Source organism: Mustela nigripes, chromosome 14 (genome assembly GCF_022355385.1).
Source record: "Mustela nigripes isolate SB6536 chromosome 14, MUSNIG.SB6536, whole genome shotgun sequence".
Lineage (NCBI taxonomy): Eukaryota > Metazoa > Chordata > Mammalia > Carnivora > Mustelidae > Mustela > Mustela nigripes.
This window is the reverse complement of record NC_081570.1, coordinates 37,976,626-37,997,655: the sequence shown is the minus strand read 5'-3', so window position 1 is coordinate 37,997,655 and position 21,030 is coordinate 37,976,626. Positions and strand designations below refer to the sequence as shown.

At 47.2% G+C, this 21,030-nt stretch overlaps 1 protein-coding gene across 1 annotated transcript in view; it reads left to right on the top strand.

Moving 5' to 3' along the window:
• LOC132000847 (cytosolic carboxypeptidase 6) overlaps positions 1-21,030 on the top strand; it is a 747,331-nt gene that overhangs the window by 625,150 nt on the left and 101,151 nt on the right. Inside the window, exons 4-5 of the mRNA XM_059374673.1 lie at positions 5,400-5,489; positions 15,405-15,519. Coding sequence (XP_059230656.1) covers positions 5,400-5,489; positions 15,405-15,519 — 205 coding nt within the window. The remainder of the gene's footprint in view (positions 1-5,399; positions 5,490-15,404; positions 15,520-21,030) is intronic.

Genomic DNA, 21,030 nt, shown 5'->3' with positions numbered 1-21,030 from the left:
CCGCCTGGAGGTGGCTGAGGCTGGGGCCTGGGGAAGGGCTAGAGCCGGGAGCCGCCACCAGGTACTAGACATGAGGGGAGTCACACCTGGGAGGCTAGACTTGCCAGAGGACAGTACAGAGGTGCTGAAAGGTTGCAGGCAGGGGCAGTGGTAGGCTCCCATTTGCACTCTAGAAGACGGCTTTGGTGGCTGGGTGGGGGGTGGACTGGCACAGATGGTGCCAGCACAGGGAGACCAGGGACGAGGCTGTTCTTGTCCCAAGTGGGCCCACAGGCAGGTGCCAGCAAACTGTGCTGGTACTGCTGCCAGGATGTCTTTTTCTCTAGCTTCATGGTAGTGTGGACCTGTTTGAGGCCTGGAGAGTATTTGAGAAAACAAGGCAGGCAACCCGTTTGGTTTGGAAACCAGTCAGAAGGTCTTTTCTTGCCTTAATAATGGCCTTCAGGGGTCATGAAGTCAAAAAAAAAAAAAAAAATGACAAAGGCTTAGATCTGGAGGGAAAAAAATCCTTTTCCTGTTGCAACATTCCACGTTCTCCTTCCAGCTCTCCACCCCTTCCTCCTCCACAGAACAGCTCACACTCCCTAGGACAAGTTACTGGAAGAATTGCCGTCAGAGAAGGTAAGGGAAACCAAACGGACCACATGAACTGCTGGGAGACTTTTGTCCTCAGAGGGCCCAACCAGTGCTCTGTGGGGCCTCTCGGTATCTTCCAGCACCTACACCAGCCACAGGTCCATTGATGACTGACCTGATCCATTAAGGCTTTCCCTCCATGTTGACACTAGGGTTACGGCTCTGGTCTTACTCAGGCTGGGCATCCGTAGGTAAGATGCAAAGTTTCTTTGGCCGTCTCCAGGGGGATTAATTAATCTATTGCTGCCTGACGACTTCCTTTAGAATTCAGCATCTTAAAACAATGACTTCTCACCTCCCAGTTTCTTTGGGCCAGGAGGGGAGGGACGGTTCCCCTGGATGGCCCTGGCTCAGGAGGTTGGAGGATGGTGGCTGGGGCTGTGGTCATGTGGGACTGGTGGATACCCTTCCAAGCTTGCTCACATGGTTTTGGCTGGCCTCTGTTCCTGGGTACTTCAGTTCCTGACCAGACAGGTGAGGGCTCCCCAGGCTACCTGAGTGTTAAATCATGGCAGTCGGATTCCTCAGTGTGAGGGATGAAGGAGAGAGAGAGAGAGAGAGAGACAGCTCCCAAGATGGAAACCACCATCTTTTTATAGCCTAATCTCAAAAGAGTGACACCCCCACCAGTGTGCTCTTTGCTAGAGCAAGCCTGTCTGTCCAGCCCACACTGAAGGGAAAGGGTTTCATCTCCACCCCTCGAAGGGAAGAGATTCACAAAGAAGAATTTGTGGATGTATTTTTAAAACCACCCCATGAACCCTATTTACTCTCCAAGAGGTGTGAAGAGCATGTATTTGAGATTCCTAAGACCTGGGGTTTCATCCTGGCCCCTGCACACGCACCACTCATGCAGGTGGAGACTGGTTGTTCACCTTTCTAGATCTCAATTTCCACATCTATAAAATAGGGGTAGGCATAATAGATGTTTCATTGGGTCACTATGACAGTTAGCTAAGATGATAGATGTGAAGTGCCTGGCCCAGAGTAAGTACTGAATAAATACCACTTGGTTGCTCTCGTAACTGGTCACTGTTGTCATCCTCCTTCACAAGAAGCAGAGTAGCGTGGGGTTTAAGGACACCGGTGGGGTCAGACTACCTGGGTGGGGCCTCACGCTGCCAGTCCTGGGCTGGGAGAACTACAGTGAGTCATTTAATGTCTCTCTGTCTCTCAGCCTTGGTTTTCTGTAAAATGAAGATAGTAGTAGGTAGCGCCTGCTACCCTATATGTGTTTGATAAATATTTTATAAGGAAATAGCGGATGATAGAGGCGTATAATGGCAAAAGGGTGTGTATGTGTGTTGGGATGCTACACAAAGTACACTTGGCTTCAAACACCTTAACTATCCAGTTTCTCATGAGTGTGCCCTCGTATGCTTGTGCATGTCCCCCTCAGTGAACTTCCAATTTCATCACTGCTTATGAGCAGCTCTTGGTTTCATTGTTCAGCTGCTTTCCACCCTGGCTTTGTTCAAGCATACTTCCTCCATCACCTCTCCTCCAAGAATATGTTTAATTGGCTTTGCACGAGTCTGGAGATGCGGTGACAGGGTGGTGGGTGGTGGTGGGGGGGTGTCCCATGTCACACCACCTCAGAGCAGCTACATTACCTTAAATTGATTTTGCAAATGAAAGCTAAAAGCTAAGCAAAGGCGACCCATCCATTTTGCCTAAAGATGATTATAATGCTCTTTTACGGCCTCCTAAATGACAAAGCAATTTGTTACCTGCCTGCATCAACATTTGCTTATATTAGCACCCGAGATGCTTGATTTTTATTAGCCCCCTGTTATCATTTTATGAAGACGCAGGGGCTCAGTAAAATTAGTGTGCAAATAGAATGCCCATTTTGCATTTCTCTGTGGTCAGCAGAAACACTGAATGCAATTGAGTTGATACCAGGCCAGGGGAGACATCCATAAAGGTAGCTTTCACCGAGGGCCTCAGCAATGCTATTTATCATTTCTGGACGGCGGGGATAGATGGGGTCAGTGTTAGTGTTTTTTAAAAGGGCTTGGTGGCATTTCACTTTTTGTTTTGTAAGTGAAAAAACAATATAAATACAAAGGCAGTAGCTCAACTTCCACCAGCTAGAAGGGATGGAAACAAACTCTCTTATGCACATTATAGGTGGAAATGCAGGCATGGGATCTGACATTGTTGCTGATCGATCCAGGAGGAGACAGGCTAGTGAGAGGGGTCCTGGCCGAGAGCCGGGTGACCTTGGGCATGTCCCTTCTTTTTGTGAACTTCAGTCCCTCTGCCTATAAAATGGGATTCGTACTGTCCACTTCACAGAGGTGTGTGAAGATTAAATAAGATAAGCCATGACCTACATGAGCATATTTTAATTTGATAGCCAATTCCCAAGCAGCTATTTCACACAGGGTCCTGGGAATGGTGTTAAAAATAACCATGAAAATCGCTGCTTCTCCCTGAAGGAGCTTGTATTCAGTCTAGGAAATATTCAGGTGTCTAACTCCTCTTTTAAACCATAAACTTTTGTCTCCCTTTGTTCCTAAAGGTGTCTAGCACAGAACTGAGCATAGGGTGAGTTCTCAAGAACATATTTTTGGGGGAAAAAAAAAGAAATGAATATTGGCTCCATTGTATTTCTTGCTGCCTCTCGAGGCCTATTTTAGGGAAGCAGTAACCTTAGTACCAGTCACCCCAGTAGACGGAGCAAGTTCCAGGCCTTTAGAATCAGGCTTAATAAAGTTTATATATATATATATACACATACATATATATATATATATATATATGAGAATATATATATGAGAATTGGGCTTAATAAAGTTTATATACATAAAATATATATATTATATATAAATATATATTTAAATATTTTAAATATATATAAATATATATATAAATATATATTTAAAATATTTAAATATATATTTATATTTAAATCTATTTATATTTAAGTATTTTAAATATATATTTATATTTTATATATTTTATATAAAATACATATATATATAAATTTTATATCTATATATAGAGATATATAGATATATGGTCCCTGACTTTGGTGCATCAGCAGTTGAGATCATAAACCACATTCAAAATAACCTGTCCTAAGCAATTCAGAAGTAAAAAGCCTGTTAATTATTTCTGCCTCCACTCTCCCTCCAGATCATTCTCCAAAATAGAAGGTATTATTCTTTAACCCAGCTTCTCTCAGTGTTGATTTTTGACTTCCTTCTGATTGTGGTTCTGTTCTGGGTCGATCCGGCCTGCTTTGGCCAGGGACTAAGTACCCCCTTGCCCCTTCCTTCTGGGGATGTCACTCTTGGCCACTGCTTTTATCTAATAATCTCTTTGCACAATAGCTAAACTTTATTATATGAATGAGATTTCTGTAGAAGCAGAAAAAAGCTCAGGCTCTGATTTTGGACCATATTTTCCTATGTCTTTGCGTGTCTAGTGATTCTTATTGGGTGCTGGAGACTGTGAATTGTACATTGTCGAGCGTCTGGATTTTGTTGTCTTTCCTTAAAGAGAGTTGCACTTTATATGACAAGCACTTGAGTTTCTTTTGTCCACTTCGATCGTTTCGTGATTTTAAAATGTTATTAGAATGAGTCTAGAGTAGTTTAGTCCCATCACTAAGACATGGCCCTTCCGGGCTCTCTCCTGAATGCCCTGAATGGTCAGTGAGGACTACCACTTTGGTGGTGGGAATTCCAATGACTCTTAGCCCTGTGTGAGCCAACACCTGCACAGTTCACAGTTCTCTGGTCATTTCCACACGGCATCGTGGAGTTCACCCTCTGCATACACATCTTGGGACCCCGCAAACACTTTTGAGGACTCCTTGACAGATTTCTGGGATTCTTCTTCCACAGAGCTCTGTCTACTCTGGAATGTACCACCTGCTTCAGACTCTCTGAAGCTAAATCTCAGTGAGATCTCCATGGTCTGCTCAGGATACCTCTCTCCATTCTTTGGTCAGGATTGGGCCTCCAGGCAAAGAGGCAAGACAAACTTCATTTGTGCCCTTTTTTCCTTATATTAGTCTGGCACTGCCTCTTGTCTGAGAACAGTTGTTTTGTGTATGTGTCGATTATTTTGTTGCTTAAGTTGAAAAGGAAATCTGGTCCCTGTTACTTCATCAAGGCCAAACAGGGGCTTGAGTTCTCATTTCAGCTTGACCCACACCTATTAGCTGTGTGATTTTCGACAAGTTATGTAACCTCTCTGAGCATCAGTGTCTGCCTCTATAAAAGGAATATTAACTACACACGTTTCTATAGAACTATATGTATAGTATGTCCCTGACACACAAGGCACTAATTAAATGGCAGCTGCTACTGTGACTAAGAGAAATGGCTCATTTCTTTTCTCCATTATTTACTGAGTGTTTACTGTGTCCTAGGCAATATGTAAGCTTGTTTGATCACTAATACTCTCCACGTGTATAGATTAGCAAATCGAAACTCAGAAGGCATGCACAACTTGCCTAGGGGCACGATCAGTGGATCTGAGATTTGGCTTCATTCATGACATCTACAGATGATTGTAATATTGACATGATCAATTGCACCAATAGGAATGTAGTCTTTTAATATTGGGTAGTTGGGGACATAATTTAATTAGTCAGCAATAGCTGGGCCTTAATGATTCTAACCCATTGATTTAAGAAATGAATGTAAAGCACCCAGTCCATTCCCTGCCCCTCTCTCCCACATACCAACTCCCAGTCCCAGCTTTCCCTGCCCTCCTGAGCAACCGCCTTCCATTTTTTCTTACAGACAACCTTCGGGAAGGGGCAGAGCAGAAGGTAGTGTTCATCACAGGACGAGTGCACCCAGGGGAAACACCCTCTTCATTTGTGTGCCAAGGTGAGTTGCAAAATCTCGTGGGCATTCTGTGCCTCCCCCCACACCCAACTAGGGCACCATGATGGCCTCTGGGACAGTGTGGTCATATGCAGGGTCATTATCTCAGATGTGAATTCACATTGCTTCTAAAGAGGTTATACTTGATCTCCATTAGTATTTCTTTCAATAATGTTTACTAACTACATGTATTAGTGGAAGAATGAACAGAGGGATGGATGGTTGAATGGTTGGTTGAATGGTTAGATGGTTGGATGGTTGGGTGGATAGATGGGCAGGGCTGAATGGAGTGCTGTCCTATGTGTCATGATGAGGATAAGCCATATGACATCACCTATACTCCCTAGCCTGGGTTTTCTTCTCTCCAGTGGTTTATCAAATTAAGAAATCTGGCCCCAGGCCAATGTGTATATGGGTAGGAGTGCAGGAACTGAGGCAATAAGGATTAGAAGCTATCTATTCACTCATTTATTCAATCATTCACTTAACAAACAACTTTTCAAATACCTACTATGAGCAAGAAAATATGCTTTGTATCAGACAACCAGAGGTAAATGAGATACAATTTTTCATCTCAAATATACCTCTTTATAATTGCGTTGCCATTTATTACTAAATATTTAGCCCACATAAAATATATGTTTAGTCAACTATGTATATGCATACATGCGTATATATATACATATATATTCAATTAGTGAACAAAGAAATATATTCAATAAATAATACATAAATAACAATTTAATGAATGCCAGGGTACTCACCAGCTTCAGAAGAAGACTATTATCTATTCCTTCTCATTCCTTTGTCCTCCCTTCTCCCTTCCTCCTCCCACAGGTAGCTGGGAGTTTGTATTTTGTTGTCTTTCTCAATAGTTTGTACATATAAGCATTCCTAAACCGTCTAGGGTTTTGTTTCATGTGTTTTTTTTTTTAGCTTTTTTATAAAGTTAACAAACAGTATCACTCTGTGTACCCTGGCCCTTGTTTTCACCCAATATCCGTGGTGGTGGGTGTGGCTGGAGTTCAATTCTTTTCACCAGGTACCCTGGCCCATGTCTGACAGGCGCCTCAACTTCCCTGCCTGTTCTCCTGGACAATTCATTTGTTTACAGTGTTTTTTCTTATGGACCGAGCTGATACAGACATCCTCATGTACATTGCTTTGTGCCTACGTGCAGATGCTTTTCCAGGGTGTATAACATGGAAGGTCACAGGTCTTGTGTGTCTTCAACCTTACTAGATTTCCGCAGGTTTTTCTCTAAGACCTTTACACTGGCACCAACAATGCCTGAGCGTTCCCACTCTCCCACATTCTCACCAATACACTTGCATTTTTACCTATCTAGTGCGTATATCATATATTAAATATGTGATACTATCTATGTGCCAAGCACGGTTCTAAGCACTTTACATATTTTATTTTATTTTTATTATTATTTTCATAAATATAATTTATTTTAATTATATTAATTTTTCTACATCATAGGAATTAATATTAACCGTATTCTTACATATAATTATGTAAGTTTGGAGAAGTTAAGTAATTGATCTCCTTTTAGTCCCAAAATGACCTTCAGGTCGAAGGGATTTAAAAAAAAAAAAAAAAACCCATAGAAATAATATGACTTGAGGGAGATTGCGGATTGTCATGGAAGTATCTGGCAATTTGCCATCAGAGAGTCTTAGGGTCAAACGTTGGCTCTGCCACATCCTAGCAGTGTGATTTCAGTTTCCTTCAACATAAAATAAATTAGGATATCAATACCTATTTGCAAAGGCTGCTATGAAGCTGCGGTAGGACACGTGCAAACACACACCCAGTCCCATGCCGGGCACTCAGCTGACAGAACGAGCGTCACCCCCTTCCCCAGGGTGCTCTGAGATGCTGTAGGTAACCTATTTGTAAACTCTAAGGCACTATCGCAAATAGATGCGAGTCTTCTTTTCCTGTTTGCGTTCGTACAGCACTGTCATTAGACCTCACAGCTTCCCCACTTCTTTCAGACCAGGAGCCTGGGTTTGGGGCAGAGGGAGTGACTGCCCAAACCTGAGCCGCTCCAAAGAGCCTGGGTGTCTCAACTCCCCGCTGTCATCCCCGGCTCACTCCTTGGCCTTCTCACTTCCATCCTCTTTCCTCCCAGTATTGTCCTTGAAGTAACCTCTCCCAGGTCCCTCCTGGTTTTACCAACCCCTCTACTTGCAGCCATCTGTCAGTTACTAAACTTGGCAGCAGACCTGTTCCCCCAGCTGATCGGATGCAACTATTTTGTCCTTGTTTGTAAAAAGACAGTAGCCTTACTGTCAAACCTTTCAGCTCTGGGAGTCCAAACTCCCAGGCCCACCTCCTCTGTGGGCAGCAGACAGAGGGCAGGGTCACCACCCCACATTACAGACAAGGCCTGAGACCTAGAGAAGTTGAGTTCAGCTCGGGGGCTTTCTCTGCTGAGCCTGCTTTTCCAAAAAGGAATCTGGATGGTACCGAGTTGATAGACTCTGTGCTGTCCCGCAGGCTTTCCATCAATGTTTACTCCTTGGCACAGCCTTTTAATGCCTTCCCTCTACCCTCCCAAGATAAACTCCAACTCCTTGCCGTGACATTCACAACCCTCCACCATCTGGCTCTTGCCAGGTTTCCTGGCCCAAGCCTCATTGTATCCCTGCCCCATACAACTTAACCCTGAACAGGCAACCTTCTTCCCACCACTGGGCCTTCGCATGTGCTGCTCCTCTGCCCACCCCCTGCCGCCGGGCAAACACTTCCTATCTCCCAACGTTTATATCAAGAACCCCACATGGGCTGCCATCCCATACCCTTCAGCCACTGCTTTGCGCCTGCCTTGTGGTGACTTGATGGTCATCTTTATTACCCTGATTTGTTATGTATTTGATTTATATTTGTTTCTTCCCTTTAAACTGTGAGCTATTTGATGCCTAGGGCTTGATCTTTGAGTATCAGTTTCTACATCTGGAAAATGGGGATTATCTTGTTTACCCCATGGGGCAGCTATGGGGGACAATGGCTGCATTGGTTCTGGGATTCTAAATTGGAGCTCAGAGAAAGAAGACTTCAGGTCAGACAGCCAGTAGACAGCAGAGTGGGACTTTGAGTCTGGGTCTCCCAAGCCTGTACAGGCTCTCTTGCCCCACTCAGGGATGGGAAATGCTGGAAGGCCAGGCTTGGGAAGCCCTGGGCACCCCACAACAGTTGATGTGCACTTACAGATGAGAACGGGGAGGCTCAGGGAGGTGAAATAGCTTACCCAGGACCACATGGTGAATTCATGGCAGATGTGGCCTGGGCCGCATGTCTTCTTCCTTCCCTATCTCTGTACCTGTCCCTGGAGACACAATTTGCCCTTTCTTGAGGCAGCTTAAGACACCTTAAGGCACCGTCTCTCTGGGTCTCTCACTGCGCGGGAGATAGGCCAGACCACAGCCCCACAGAGCCCAGCTGGATCCCCCCCCACAGCCCACCTTGTTCTGGGGAGGGCCTAGAAGGACGGTCGAGATGCCTCCAGCCCGGTTAATGCTGCTTTCACATTAACCGGCTCAGTGACCTTGAGCGGGGAACAGATATGTGGGGCCTGGACCTCCCCATCTGGCTGGGAGCACGGTCCTCACAGCCGAGCTGCTGACGCACCTGCTGCTGGGAGCAGAGGGAAACTACGTCATCCTAGAACTCTGAGGGGCGGCGATAAAGGCGGCAAGTCTCAGATTTCCTCAAGGCCCTGCTTGGCGGTTGGATGGGGGATTCTCAGTTACCCCTTGGCTGCCCCAAACCCCACTCATGGTGTATGGGAGGCCAAACTATCCCCACTTTCCAGCCAAGACAGGAAAGGTCCAAGGAGCTCGGGAGAGGCCCTACACAGCAGTGTGTGGAGCTAGCCGGCCTGACCCTGAACCCCATCCACGTAGGGCAGCATGACCTTGTGTAATCTCTCTGTGCCTCAGTTCCCTTATCTTGAAAAGGATATAACAGTGGGAAGCCTGCCTCATAGGGTCATTATAAAGATGAAATGAGTTTGTAGCCATAAAACATTTAGGACAGTGTCTGGAATACCCTTGGCCCTAAAGAAGTGTTACTGTGGAGCGCCTGGCAGGTGCCCAGTGTGGCTCCTCTGACCCCCACAAGGCGTGCAAACCCAGGTGTGTGGCTTCTGTGTCGTGTGCCCCAGCCCATCTCCTTCCTTGCTGTTTTCCTGAGAGAGCCGCTAGCGGAGCCCTCCTCAATTCTGCTCCAGGAAGACCAGATTGCAGGTCCAAGGTTTGGTCAGGTATCTGATTTCTGATCGAGTGAATGTTCTTTCACTGAAGCTTTCTGGGGTTGTTGGGACAACTCCAAAAAGTGCCAGTGGCAGAACACTTGTCCTCTGCAGACCCTTCGTAACTGAATCAGTTAAACCAGTAAATTATGCTATCTAGTATGAGCAAGGCCTACCACCCCTTGGAGGACAGCGTGGGGAAGTGGGCAGAGCCAAGGTCTTGGACTTGGGCAGGCCCGAGTGTGAGTCCTACCACCTCCACCTCCCGGCCTAGACCTTCAGCAAGTTCCTAGCTCTCAGAGCCTCTGTTTCTTTACCTGCAAAATTGGGGCAGCAATATAGTCCTTGAGGGGCTACTGTGAGGGTTAAGTGAGCCTTGCTGCCATGTGCCACGGGCCCCCCCATGGCTCAGACAAGGAGATAGAGCTGACCATCCCTCAGGGAGCTCACTCCTTGGGGTTACCCTGGGGAGATAAGAGGAGGAGAGGGGAGATATACACACCTACACATTCCATGCACTCACAAACACTAGGACCAAGCACAACCTAATGTTTCCTAAGGTGAAGTGGTGACCTTTGCCCCTTCTCCCCTTCCCTCCCCCACTGTTTTCCTCCCACTCCTATCCCTATGCCGCCTCTTCTCCTCTCTCTCTATCCTTTACAGCCTGAGTAAACACCAGACCCACTAAGGGGTGTTCATGGGCTTTTCACTTCCCTCAACTTCTGTCTTTTCATCTGTGAAATGGGAAGCATTGGGGGTGGAAAGGTCAGAACCAAGACCAGGAACTTGAGGTTCTTCAGGGCCAGACTCCTTGTGATTCCATGATTTGAGGTTGTTGGACTCAGCTCAGGGCAGACAGGGGCCTGACGAGGGGAAGGTCTAGAGTGGCTGTTCTTATGTGACCCCCACTCTGGGTCCCACAGAGACCCCCAAGTGTCTTGCTTGAAGCCTGGGGCTCCTCCCATTGCAACAGATTGCCTCTTAGCAGAGGCAATAGCAATCTCACACAGAACTCTCTAGAGAGAAAATCCTGAAGACATATATGCAAACATTCTACAGATCCCATGCAAATCAACTTCTGACTCTTCCATATTGCCTTAATGGAAAGGGTATCACTGTGAAGCTAGTAAAACTGGATCTGAAACCCATTGAGGCCCCTGTGAGACATCAGCAAAGAAATGTCACCACTCTGACTTTGTTTTGATCCCTGTACATGGAGCCAATAGAATTACAGTTCAGCCCCGCTAAGGAGCATACAGTGCACATCCCCGGTCCATCTTTATTCCTTCATGTCACACGTACCTGCTGCGGACATTCCCTGTGCCTGGTGCTGAGCTACATGCTGGCAAGAGAGTGGCCAAGAAGTAGACCCGTCCTTGCCTTCCTGGAGCTCACGGTCTGGCAGGAAGAAGGACTTGAACAGCAGATGCAAGCCCCAATCCTCAAACCTCCAGGGCCCAGGAAACGTAACTTTCCAGACTTTTCTGTAACTGAACTTATTTTCCATTTTGAAGCCCCATTCTTCCAGGGACCAGAAACTTAATCTCCGTCATTTGGGGATCAGCCTTCCCCAGGATTGTGTCATTTCAGTGAAGAGTGGTGATGCTCTTGGGGATGGTAGACAGGTGATGTCCTTCTCAGTGTCACCATCTATCCACACTGCTTCCCCTGCACCTGTTATATCCTCGCGACTTCCTGGACCTTGGTCATTGCAGGTCAGCCCCATATCAGACCCCATTTCCTGCCTGCAAGACTCTATATTCCCTGGCTCTCTGCTAAGCCTGCCCCCACCCTGCCCACCTTCAGGACACTGAGCCCAAACACCATTCCACACTGCAGTGGGGGATCCCAGGTCAGTCCCTGTCATTGGCAGTGGTCTCTCCTGTGCCCCTCATACCCTTCAGCTGGGCTGGCAAATCCCCGTTTACCTCTTCCCTTTCTCTCCCAACATCCTCTCGTCCCCACACCTTCAGCCAAACCAACCGGGAGCAAAGTCAGACAACACACACGCCCATTTCCTACACGCCAGACACTTTGCTTCTACTGACTCACAGATCCGCACAACAATCCCCAAGGTAGTTTTCTTCTTTCCTTCTATTTTTTTTTAAGATTTTATTTATTTATTTGACAGAAAGAGACCACAAGTAGGCAGAGAGGCAGGCAGAGAAAGAGGGATAGAGGAGGAAGCAAGCTCCCCGCGGAGCAGAGAGCCCGATGTGGGACTCGATCCCAGGACCCTGAGATCGTGACCTGCGCCGAAGGCAGAGGTTTAACCCACTGAGCCACCCAGGCGCCCCTTCTTCTTTCCTTCTTAACTGATGTGGAACTGAGTCTGTGAGATGTTAGGCCACACAGCTATTCAAACCCAGATAGCTTGAATAGGCTGTGCCTTTAATCATGGAGCTATGCCCTTGAATTGAAGAGCTCTTCCTTAGCCAACAGGCCTTCTTCCTCACCTTCTGGCTTTTGTGTGGGATCCCCCAGCCCAGAGCTCCTTCTCCTGGCACCCCTTCATTGGACTCACTGTACTCATCCTTTACATCTCCATTCTCCACAGCCCTTTCCTAGGTGATCCGAGTTCTCAGCGCTCCGAGTTCTCAGCGATCCCCCAGATTCTCCCGCCTGAGCCTTTGCCCGTCACCGCAATGGGAGTTGCTTTCCCACCGTGCATGTGCTAGGGCAAGAACTCTTCTGTATCCTGCAATTCCAGGCTTATGGTGCAGACCTGGCCCTGTGAATGTTTATAGAAAGTGATTTTCAGTTCAGCTAACCCTATACTCTGTCAAAGCCAAATGAATGCCTGGGGCCAGTCTACCAATGGGCGTTAATAGGCACCTGCTGTGTACCCTGGCCTGAACCAAGTACACTGGGAGAAATAACAATGAATAGCTCATTGGGGTTGCCTGGTGAGGTTCATCATGACCAGGCTGAGGTCAGCCCAGGGCAGTGAGCTCTGTGACCTGGCTATAATTTCTGATCATCTACCACTTTTCCTTCCCCTCCCCCAGCCTCTCATGCCTCCAGTCTTCCCATTGTCCTGCTTTCTTCCACCTTCTTGATTAAATCAGTTCAAAGGCAAGGACCCAGCGAACTTGTTTACCAAAGGAACAGAGACTGATCTAAGGAGGTTGATTGTGTCTCCCTGCAGGAGGGAGATTATTCTCCTCACTTGATAGATGAGGACCCTTCAACTCTGGGGGAGAGGAATAAAGGGATGGAATCCCAGACTGCCAGTGTGGAATGTGTCCTTGGGAATTATCAATTTCTTTCTCCTAACTTTAAAGAGGAGAGTAGGCCGGAGTCTTTCTAAAGCTCACCCAGTAACGGAGGCGCAACTAGAACCCAGGTTCTCCGACAGCTGGTTTGCTGGCTTCTTCAACTCAGCATCCTTGCTCCCAAGTCATGTAGCTAGCAAACCTCACAGACCAGGACCCCCAGTTCCAAATTCCATTCAGCTTGTTCTATCCTCGTTGCCTCTCAATCCTCCATCTCAGTGAGTCAATTAAAGCGCATGACCGTTTCCAGGTGTTATGTCAGGCAGTTCAAGTACAGGTGTTCTAACCCCGACACATGGGTTAGATTCCAGATTGGGTATTATTACTCTTGTATCAAGCTGAGGAAACGAGGCCGAGAAAACTAGTAGCTTCTCCAGCTGATAACCAGTTAGGGTCCAAATGCATGTGCCCAGGTCCTTCTGCTTCCTCAGTCCATGGGAGGCTTTTGGTCTGTGGCCAGGGAGGTGGCATTTCCTCTCCACTCTTATGTTCTCCAGTATTTCCCCTCACACTACTCTCCACTTGCCACCCCCCACACACATTCACAAAAGACTCTCCTCCCACTTCTGATCATGCAGAATGATTCCTGTTGAACTGTATCTGACCTCCAGCCAAGACGAGTCTCCTCTCCTTGCCCTGCACTCACTATGGGAGAGGAAGCTCTGGATGGCTGCAGCTTCTGGCCTGGCTTTGTCTTCTCTCATCCTTTTATTAGCTGCCTAATTGGCAGCCCAATTAATCTGCTCATCTGTGAAGGAGGATGGATCACAATGAGCTACTCCATTTCCAGAAGCCATTCTCTGCCATCCTCTGAGGCAGCGTGTCCAGGCCCTGAGCGCAGGCTGGCTCCTTGATGGAGGGCTGCCCTGGGAGCCGGGGTCAATTAGTGGACAGATTAAGCAATTATTAGCCCCTAACAAGGGCACCTGGCATCATTAGCCTGCCTGTTTACTGGCAAACTGCAGCTTTAATATGAAGACCAACAAATAAATTAGGGCATCTGGTCTACTGCCGCGTTGGTCTAGAAGTAAATGATGTCCAACTGGCTTTCGGCGGCTGATGGATTCTGAGCCCTGGCCTGATGGAAAGCCTGAGATGTCCCTCACTGGTCACAGCAGTTTCGGGATGTGCTGTGGAGCCATTTATCATTCCAGGAGCTAAGTGCCTGCCTCTGGCCCATGGATGGTCGGTTCTTAGTTACCCTGCTGCTTCCTTCTGTCTGTCTGTCAAAACGTGCTTATCTTTCAGGGCCCAGCTCCAAAGCTTCTTTCTCCTTGATGCCTTTCCTTCTCTCTCCAGCAGGAAAGGTGTTCCCTTCTACACTCTGGGAAGCGTGTACACACTCCTGCCGTTTTCCAGCATTACAGTTATTTCATGGAATGCCAGGGCTCCACTTCACCTCCTTTTCCCCAGGTCTCTGAAGAAGTTGAAATGTGGAGAAGGGAGGGAAGGGTAGGGTGAGAACTTGGGTTGTTTGTCCCCCCCGCCCCCTCATCAAGCTACACAGGCTATCACCAGAAGGAAGTCAATGAGGGCATTAACAGGCTCTGATTTGCACTTTAGGAGGATCCCTTTGGCTACTCTGATGAGGGCACGCCCCCAAAGTGGTCGCAGTCATTCAGGCCATATGTGGTGGTGGCCTAAAAAAGACAAGCAGCAGAGGGATGGAGATACAGGGCAGATCTGCCAGATACAAGGAAGAGACCTAGGGCCTGTCTGATTGTGGCAGGAGAGTCATGGAGAATTCACCTTTTCTAAATTTGATCACCTGGAGGCAAGCACTGGTGCAGGGAGAAGCAGCATGAACCAGGCCTGTGAACAGCGGGTTCTCAAACTGGGAAGAGGGGCAGAGTTGGGACATTGAAGAAACCTCTTTTTCCTCATGTAACTATAACCAAATTCCTCCTCCTCTCTGCCTTCTGGTGTAACCACCAGCAGTAGGAGGGTTTAGATCCCTGAGTCCCTGACCCTGTAATTGTCCAATCCAATGTCAACACTTAGACATTAGAGAGTAGCTCTTAATTCATTGTTTGGAGTTACCCTGCCTCTCCCCTATCTCTGTCTGTCAAAATCCAGGACCTCCAAGGCACAACCCAAGTGCTTTTTTCTTAGACGCCCACATGATACTCTGCAGCAGGACACACACTCTTCCATCTGCCCGTGGGCTTCAACATTATGTCTTGAACTGTCCCTTAGAAACAGAAATATGGTTATAAAACTCACCATGCAACACCTAATCCATAGCCAGACACCCACCATGCTTGACAACATAAGCCAAAAATCACCTTTGGAGCTCTTACTGCTTCCAAGCTGAGGAAAATGTGCTCCTTCCTTCTTGAAACACTTTGAGGTTAACCCAGATTTCTTCTCTTTCCCTAGGGATCATTGACTTTCTTATAAGCCAGCACCCTATTGCCCGTGTCCTACGGGAGCACCTGGTCTTCAAGATTGCACCAATGCTCAACCCTGATGGAGTCTACCTGGGCAATTACAGGTGAGGAGCAGGGGAACAGCCCAGAAGCTGCTAGTCACAGAATGGTGGGATGGAAGCCAGAAGAAAAAGGCAATATGTTTTTGAGAAAATTTTCATATTACTCATGAATTCACTAGAGGAACTTTCACTCTGATTTTTGAGAATGTGACTTAATGAGCCTTGGATGTTTTATGCACAGCCACCTGAGGTAACCTGCTAGGATTTTCTGGTCCACTTGCTGGGCCAGGAGTCAGGAGAACTAGAACAAGTTTTGGCACCCACTTCCATGTAATTCACTTTCCGGTCTGATGCTCAGTTTCTCTTGCATAATGAAGGCAATGATCACATTCCTGATAGGGCACTGGTGAGAATCAAAAGAAATGGTGGGGACAAATGTGCTTGGCAGAATATCGTATGGGGGTGATAGGAATGACTGTTTTGATTGTGTTTCTTCTTAGAGGTCATTGATGAAGGAAAGTGGCATCCCAGGTCATCTGAGCAGCATTTCTCTCTGCTGTGGGCTTACGAGCCTGCCCCACATGCACTCATGCACTCAGATCTTGAACTCTCTTTCTCCTGGCTGAGCACCACAGTTTATAGCCCAAAATTTAACTGCCCAGTGAATCATCTGCCAACGGAACATTGAATCCTCTTGGATAGTGTGATTATTCTTATTTGACAGTTGAGGCAACTGAGTTGCCCAAAGTCACACAGCCTGTGAAACTGACTAGTTCTCTAATTTCACTGTGCACATTACACATCTTTAGAGTGGATTAGTCCCACACCTTGCAAAGTAACATTCAGCCTTGTAGCTTTTGCAGAAGAGACTCTATGTGACCTGGTGCCTATCTGTCCACATTCTGCCTCGCTTCCCACCCTCCATTCTTAGAACTATTGCTGCAGCCTCTCTAAGCAAAGCCTAGTTCCCTAGACATGTCCTGTTGGTTCCTGATCCTTACCTTCCTCAAGGCTGCCCTCTGCCCAGAACCTGCTATCCCTTCCTTATCTTACTAACTCTTGTTCAAACCACAGCTCATGTCTTTCCTTCTGGAAAGCATTCCCCAAACCCCCAAACAGAATTAGTTATTTCGTCCTCTAAGCATGCACAGGCCTGGTTATTGAACAAGAGTTATCCCATTGCAAGGACCCCGTTGACTTCAGGCCAGCGGAGAGCAGGGACTGAGCCTTTGTGGTCCTTGTGTCCATGGTGCCTGGCTGCAGGGATCAGCCCACAGTAGATGCTCAAGAACTATTTGATGGACATGAGTGAAGGAAAGGGATGACTTTACTGATAAAGAAACTAAAGCCTACACAGCTCAGATTAGAACCCAGATTTTTCAATACCCAGATAGATCCCTTTTAAACAGAGTTGGTTTACTGCTTTCCAAAAGCATGGCAACTGGGTCCAGCAGGGCTTCCCAATACCTCTGGGTATAAGTTAGAGAGAGCCCATGGGATGCATGATGCCTTAATTAAAGACAGTTTTGTTTCCTGTCTTAATTGGCTCAAGCAATGGTTCATTAGCACTGGCAGGTTTTATGGCTTGCTGCAGGCCTGAGAGCAATGCCTTTCCACCTTCCCTGGACAGAAGGCATTGTTAGCGGTAATGGTAGTGGAAAGACCATTTGATTTATGTTAACATTTCTGTTTAATTACAAGAGCAGCAGTGGTCAGAGGTCAATTTTGTCCACTCTATGCACTTATGTATGTCATCCTCTGCTGTACAGGGATGGTGAGATGGAAAGAGGTCTGTGACCTTGACCAAAATGTTTCCCCTCCTGGGCCTCTGATGGCCACTGGGATGGTGATGGGGAACTAGATGCTTTCTATAAGTCTTCAAGCTCCAGATTTTCTGATTGGGGGATTTCAGGGTAAAAGAGTGCCAACCCTCAAAAATGGTTCTCTATTAAAATCTAAACCCTCAATGTTTTCCTCATGAGAATATGTATTTCTCTCTATAAGAGCCGGAGCAAATCTCTAACCACAGGCATTAATCCTATTGCTAAAACAGCTCTGAGTTGCAACAAAGAGCCTATCAGTCATGACCAAGGGTACTTGGCCGAATTCAGGGCAGTCAACAGGATTGAGAGCTTCAAGGTGCCTTAGAGGGGCTCCAGGCCAGCCCTCATTGACTGTAGCAGTGTGGCCCAATCCTGGGGGCACTTGCCTACGCAATGTAGGGCAGAAGGGAGTTTGGTGTTTGAGTGAGTTTGGGAAACACAGAGTTAAGCAAAATTAACTGTGTTCTCTTACAAGATCTTTCAGTTCTGAATATGCCGATCAATAGCAATCTCAAGAGGGGAAAATGTACCCTGTGTTTCCCAAAGATGAACCAAGGAACCCTTTGGGGAACCCAAGGAACCCTGTACAGCTGGTTTCCCCCCTCTGCCTCCTCCCAGCCCCCAGTGGTATCAGAGGTTATTCAATTCATTTTGGGAAATACCATTTCAAGAATTCTGCTTGCCCACTCTGTGCCGCGTCAAGCTCTCCTACACTTATCTCATTTAATTCTCACACAAGTTCGCGAAGGAGGGTGTTCACCGAGATTTCTCTGCTAGCAAATAATGAAAATCTACCCAAATTAGCTTGAGTACTGAAGGAAAGGTGAGAGAGAGGAGCAAAGGAAGCAAGGAAGGGAGTTGGGGAGAGAGGGAAGGGTACTTGGCCGAATTCAGGGCAGTCAACAGCCCCAGACCTCAGAGGATCTCATCCCATTGCTGGAAACAGGTTGGATCACAGACCATCATGTCCCCCCCCCTCCCGCCCTCTTTCCCTCCCAACATCCCTTCAGGATGTACAGTCTCTCAAGCCTCAGGAAAGTGAAATAAGCTGCCTTGGGTTGTGTGGGCTGTGAGGAGCAGGCAGGGAAGCAGGTCTGCCCCAGATATGCCAGACCTTGTGTGGAGAATGAGACACAGGCCTGCCCTCATGGCCAGGGATCTGATCTCTCTCCCACTCTCCCCCTCTCCCCCTCTCCCTTCTTCTCCGTTAAAAACACATGTACTCCAATCCAGGAAGGAACAGCAGGAGATTTCCCGGGTTTGATCATGCAGAACTTATATTTCACAGGACAAGTACCTATACTCTGGTATTTATAGTAAAATAGTATTTCAGCACGGCCGACGGCAGCTGTTGCAGCATGACAGATAATGCCCTTTCCATGGAAGGCAGCAGCGTTTGCCGACCAGACTATATGTGCCTGGACTATGGCCTCCGGGAGGAGTCGGAGGGGCCTCAGCTGGTGACAGCAAAGAGCACGTCCCCAGGAACCATCCCTAGTCATTAGATGACATCACAACGGACAGCAATGATGCCATGGTGTGAAATAATGACGTGAGGCCACTGGACACGCTGTCTCACTTAGGCCACTCCCCCAGAGCGGCCTTTTTTCAGCTCATTCTGAGGCTTAATACCAGCCCATAGGAAGGACTCTCTAGGCATCGTTCCCACCCTTTCCTAGCCCTTGCCCCAGTCGTCATCACGCGGGTACTCCTGTGACTATCTGTTTAAGGACAACCTCCTTCTCTATACAGCAGCCTGCATGAAGTCAGGACTTTGTCCGCCTCTGTCCCCAAAGCTTGGCAGAGCACCCAGCACAGAATGGGCCCCTGACATGTATTTCCTAGGGGTATAAGTAGACTCAGCATCAGGGTTTAGTAACAGTGCCAGGGCGTGGAGCTCCGGTCTCGGGGGCCGAGGAGCCCTGGCCGAGTGTCCCCTTTCCCAACCCTTTACTTGCACCCACGCGGCCTCCTAAGCCCGCTTGTTTTGATCTTTGTGTGGCATGAATCTGGGTTTGCAGCCACACGTCTTTCCCGTACAAGACATTATCTTTTAAAGGCATTAAAAAAAACCACATTTCATCTTTACAACAACTCTTTGAGAAAGGAGAGTCTGTTTTTATTATAGCTATTTGAACAGAGGGGAAACTGAGGCTATGAAGGTGAAGAGCCAGGTTTGAAGTCACATGGTGTATGCAGGGACTCTCCACATCCCCAGACAGGGCCTTTGCCCTACAGGCCAGGGGTGGACGCAGAGAACGGAGCTCTAAGGATCCCCACCCTCCTGAGCCTTCTTGTTCTTGGGCGAGACACTCCTCTCCTCTGGCCTCCATTTCCCTCCTCCCCTCTTGGAAAAGCACTAGGAGGTGGAAGACATCTTCTGCCAGTTAGTAGTAGCACTGGGGAGAGGCACCATCAGAAATGGTCTGGCTAATACCATGCATGAACTTGCGGATTTTACTGTGTGAAATAAACCACTCACGAAAAGACAAATACTGCATGATTCCACTTATACAAAGTACTTAGAATAGTCAAAATCACAGAAAGTAGAATGGTGGTTACCAAGGGCTAAAGGGAAAGGGGAATGGGGAGTCAGGATTTTGCGGGTACAGAGTTTCAGGTGGACAAGATAAAAAGGGTTTTGGAGATGGACGGGGGGGTGATGATAGCACGGCATTAGGAATGTACTTAATACCACTGAACTTCACATTTAGAAATGATTAAGACGGTAAATTGCACGTTTTGTGTATTTTACCACAATAAAAAAATAAGAAGAACGGTACCAGTACTGATGCCCTATGAGCATCTTTGGAGGGTTCTGGGGGGATCTGAGGCCTGGGTTCTCAAGGGACAAATTCTATAACTTCAGGTGTTAGAGAACTGAGAAGCTGCAAGGCAGCTCCCATTTGATCTTTACAACACGTCCTCTGGGAGTTGGGAGCGATGGGCTGAATCCGTCTACCATTGATTTGGTGTGTTGGCAGTCCCCGGTGTCCTGCATCCAAAGTGGCTGCGCACACACACTGTCCCTTCCGCTGCCACCATCCCATCACCCCCTCCAGGACCCTACCACGACTGATTCCTTCTGAGCATGTGCAATGCATGAGTTGCCTTGCATTTGAAAAACAGACTCTCCATCTCCATCTGACAATATGAAACTCTGTGTTGGGTTTGCATTTCTTAATTAGATGCTTGTCATTGTGTATCCCATAGAGCCACGTATAAGTAAACATTCATAGACCTTTGAATAAATTTATTGGTTTTATTTATGTTTCTGGGCATAAAAATCTGTAATTACCAGGTACAGCCTCAGTATAACTGGTATTTAATGACAATTACTTTTTGTTACCATAGAAATGAGTCCAAAGTAGTTACCCATAATTTCTCATTTCCCAAACCTCACACATGCTGAATTGCAATATTACCATAGTAATTGCCTATTAGTCATCATAAAATACACAGTTACCCAAAAGATAGCAGGATGCTGTGAAATTTCTCATCTTCAGAAAACCTCAGTGTTTCTTGGGAGCATGGAGGTGGGGGAGAGCCCCAGACCCCTTGTGGTGGCGCAGAAATCATTCAGCTTCATAGCAAGGCCCCGCAGCCCCCGCGGTGGAAAGGCTCAGCCCTCCTGTCGGCAATCTCCTGGCCCTAGTGATCCTCACGTAGCCCAGGATGCTCTGGTGCAGTAAATCCAATTTAACGAAGGTTTATTGAGGGCCTGCTGAGTGTCAAACCTTGCACTGGGCCT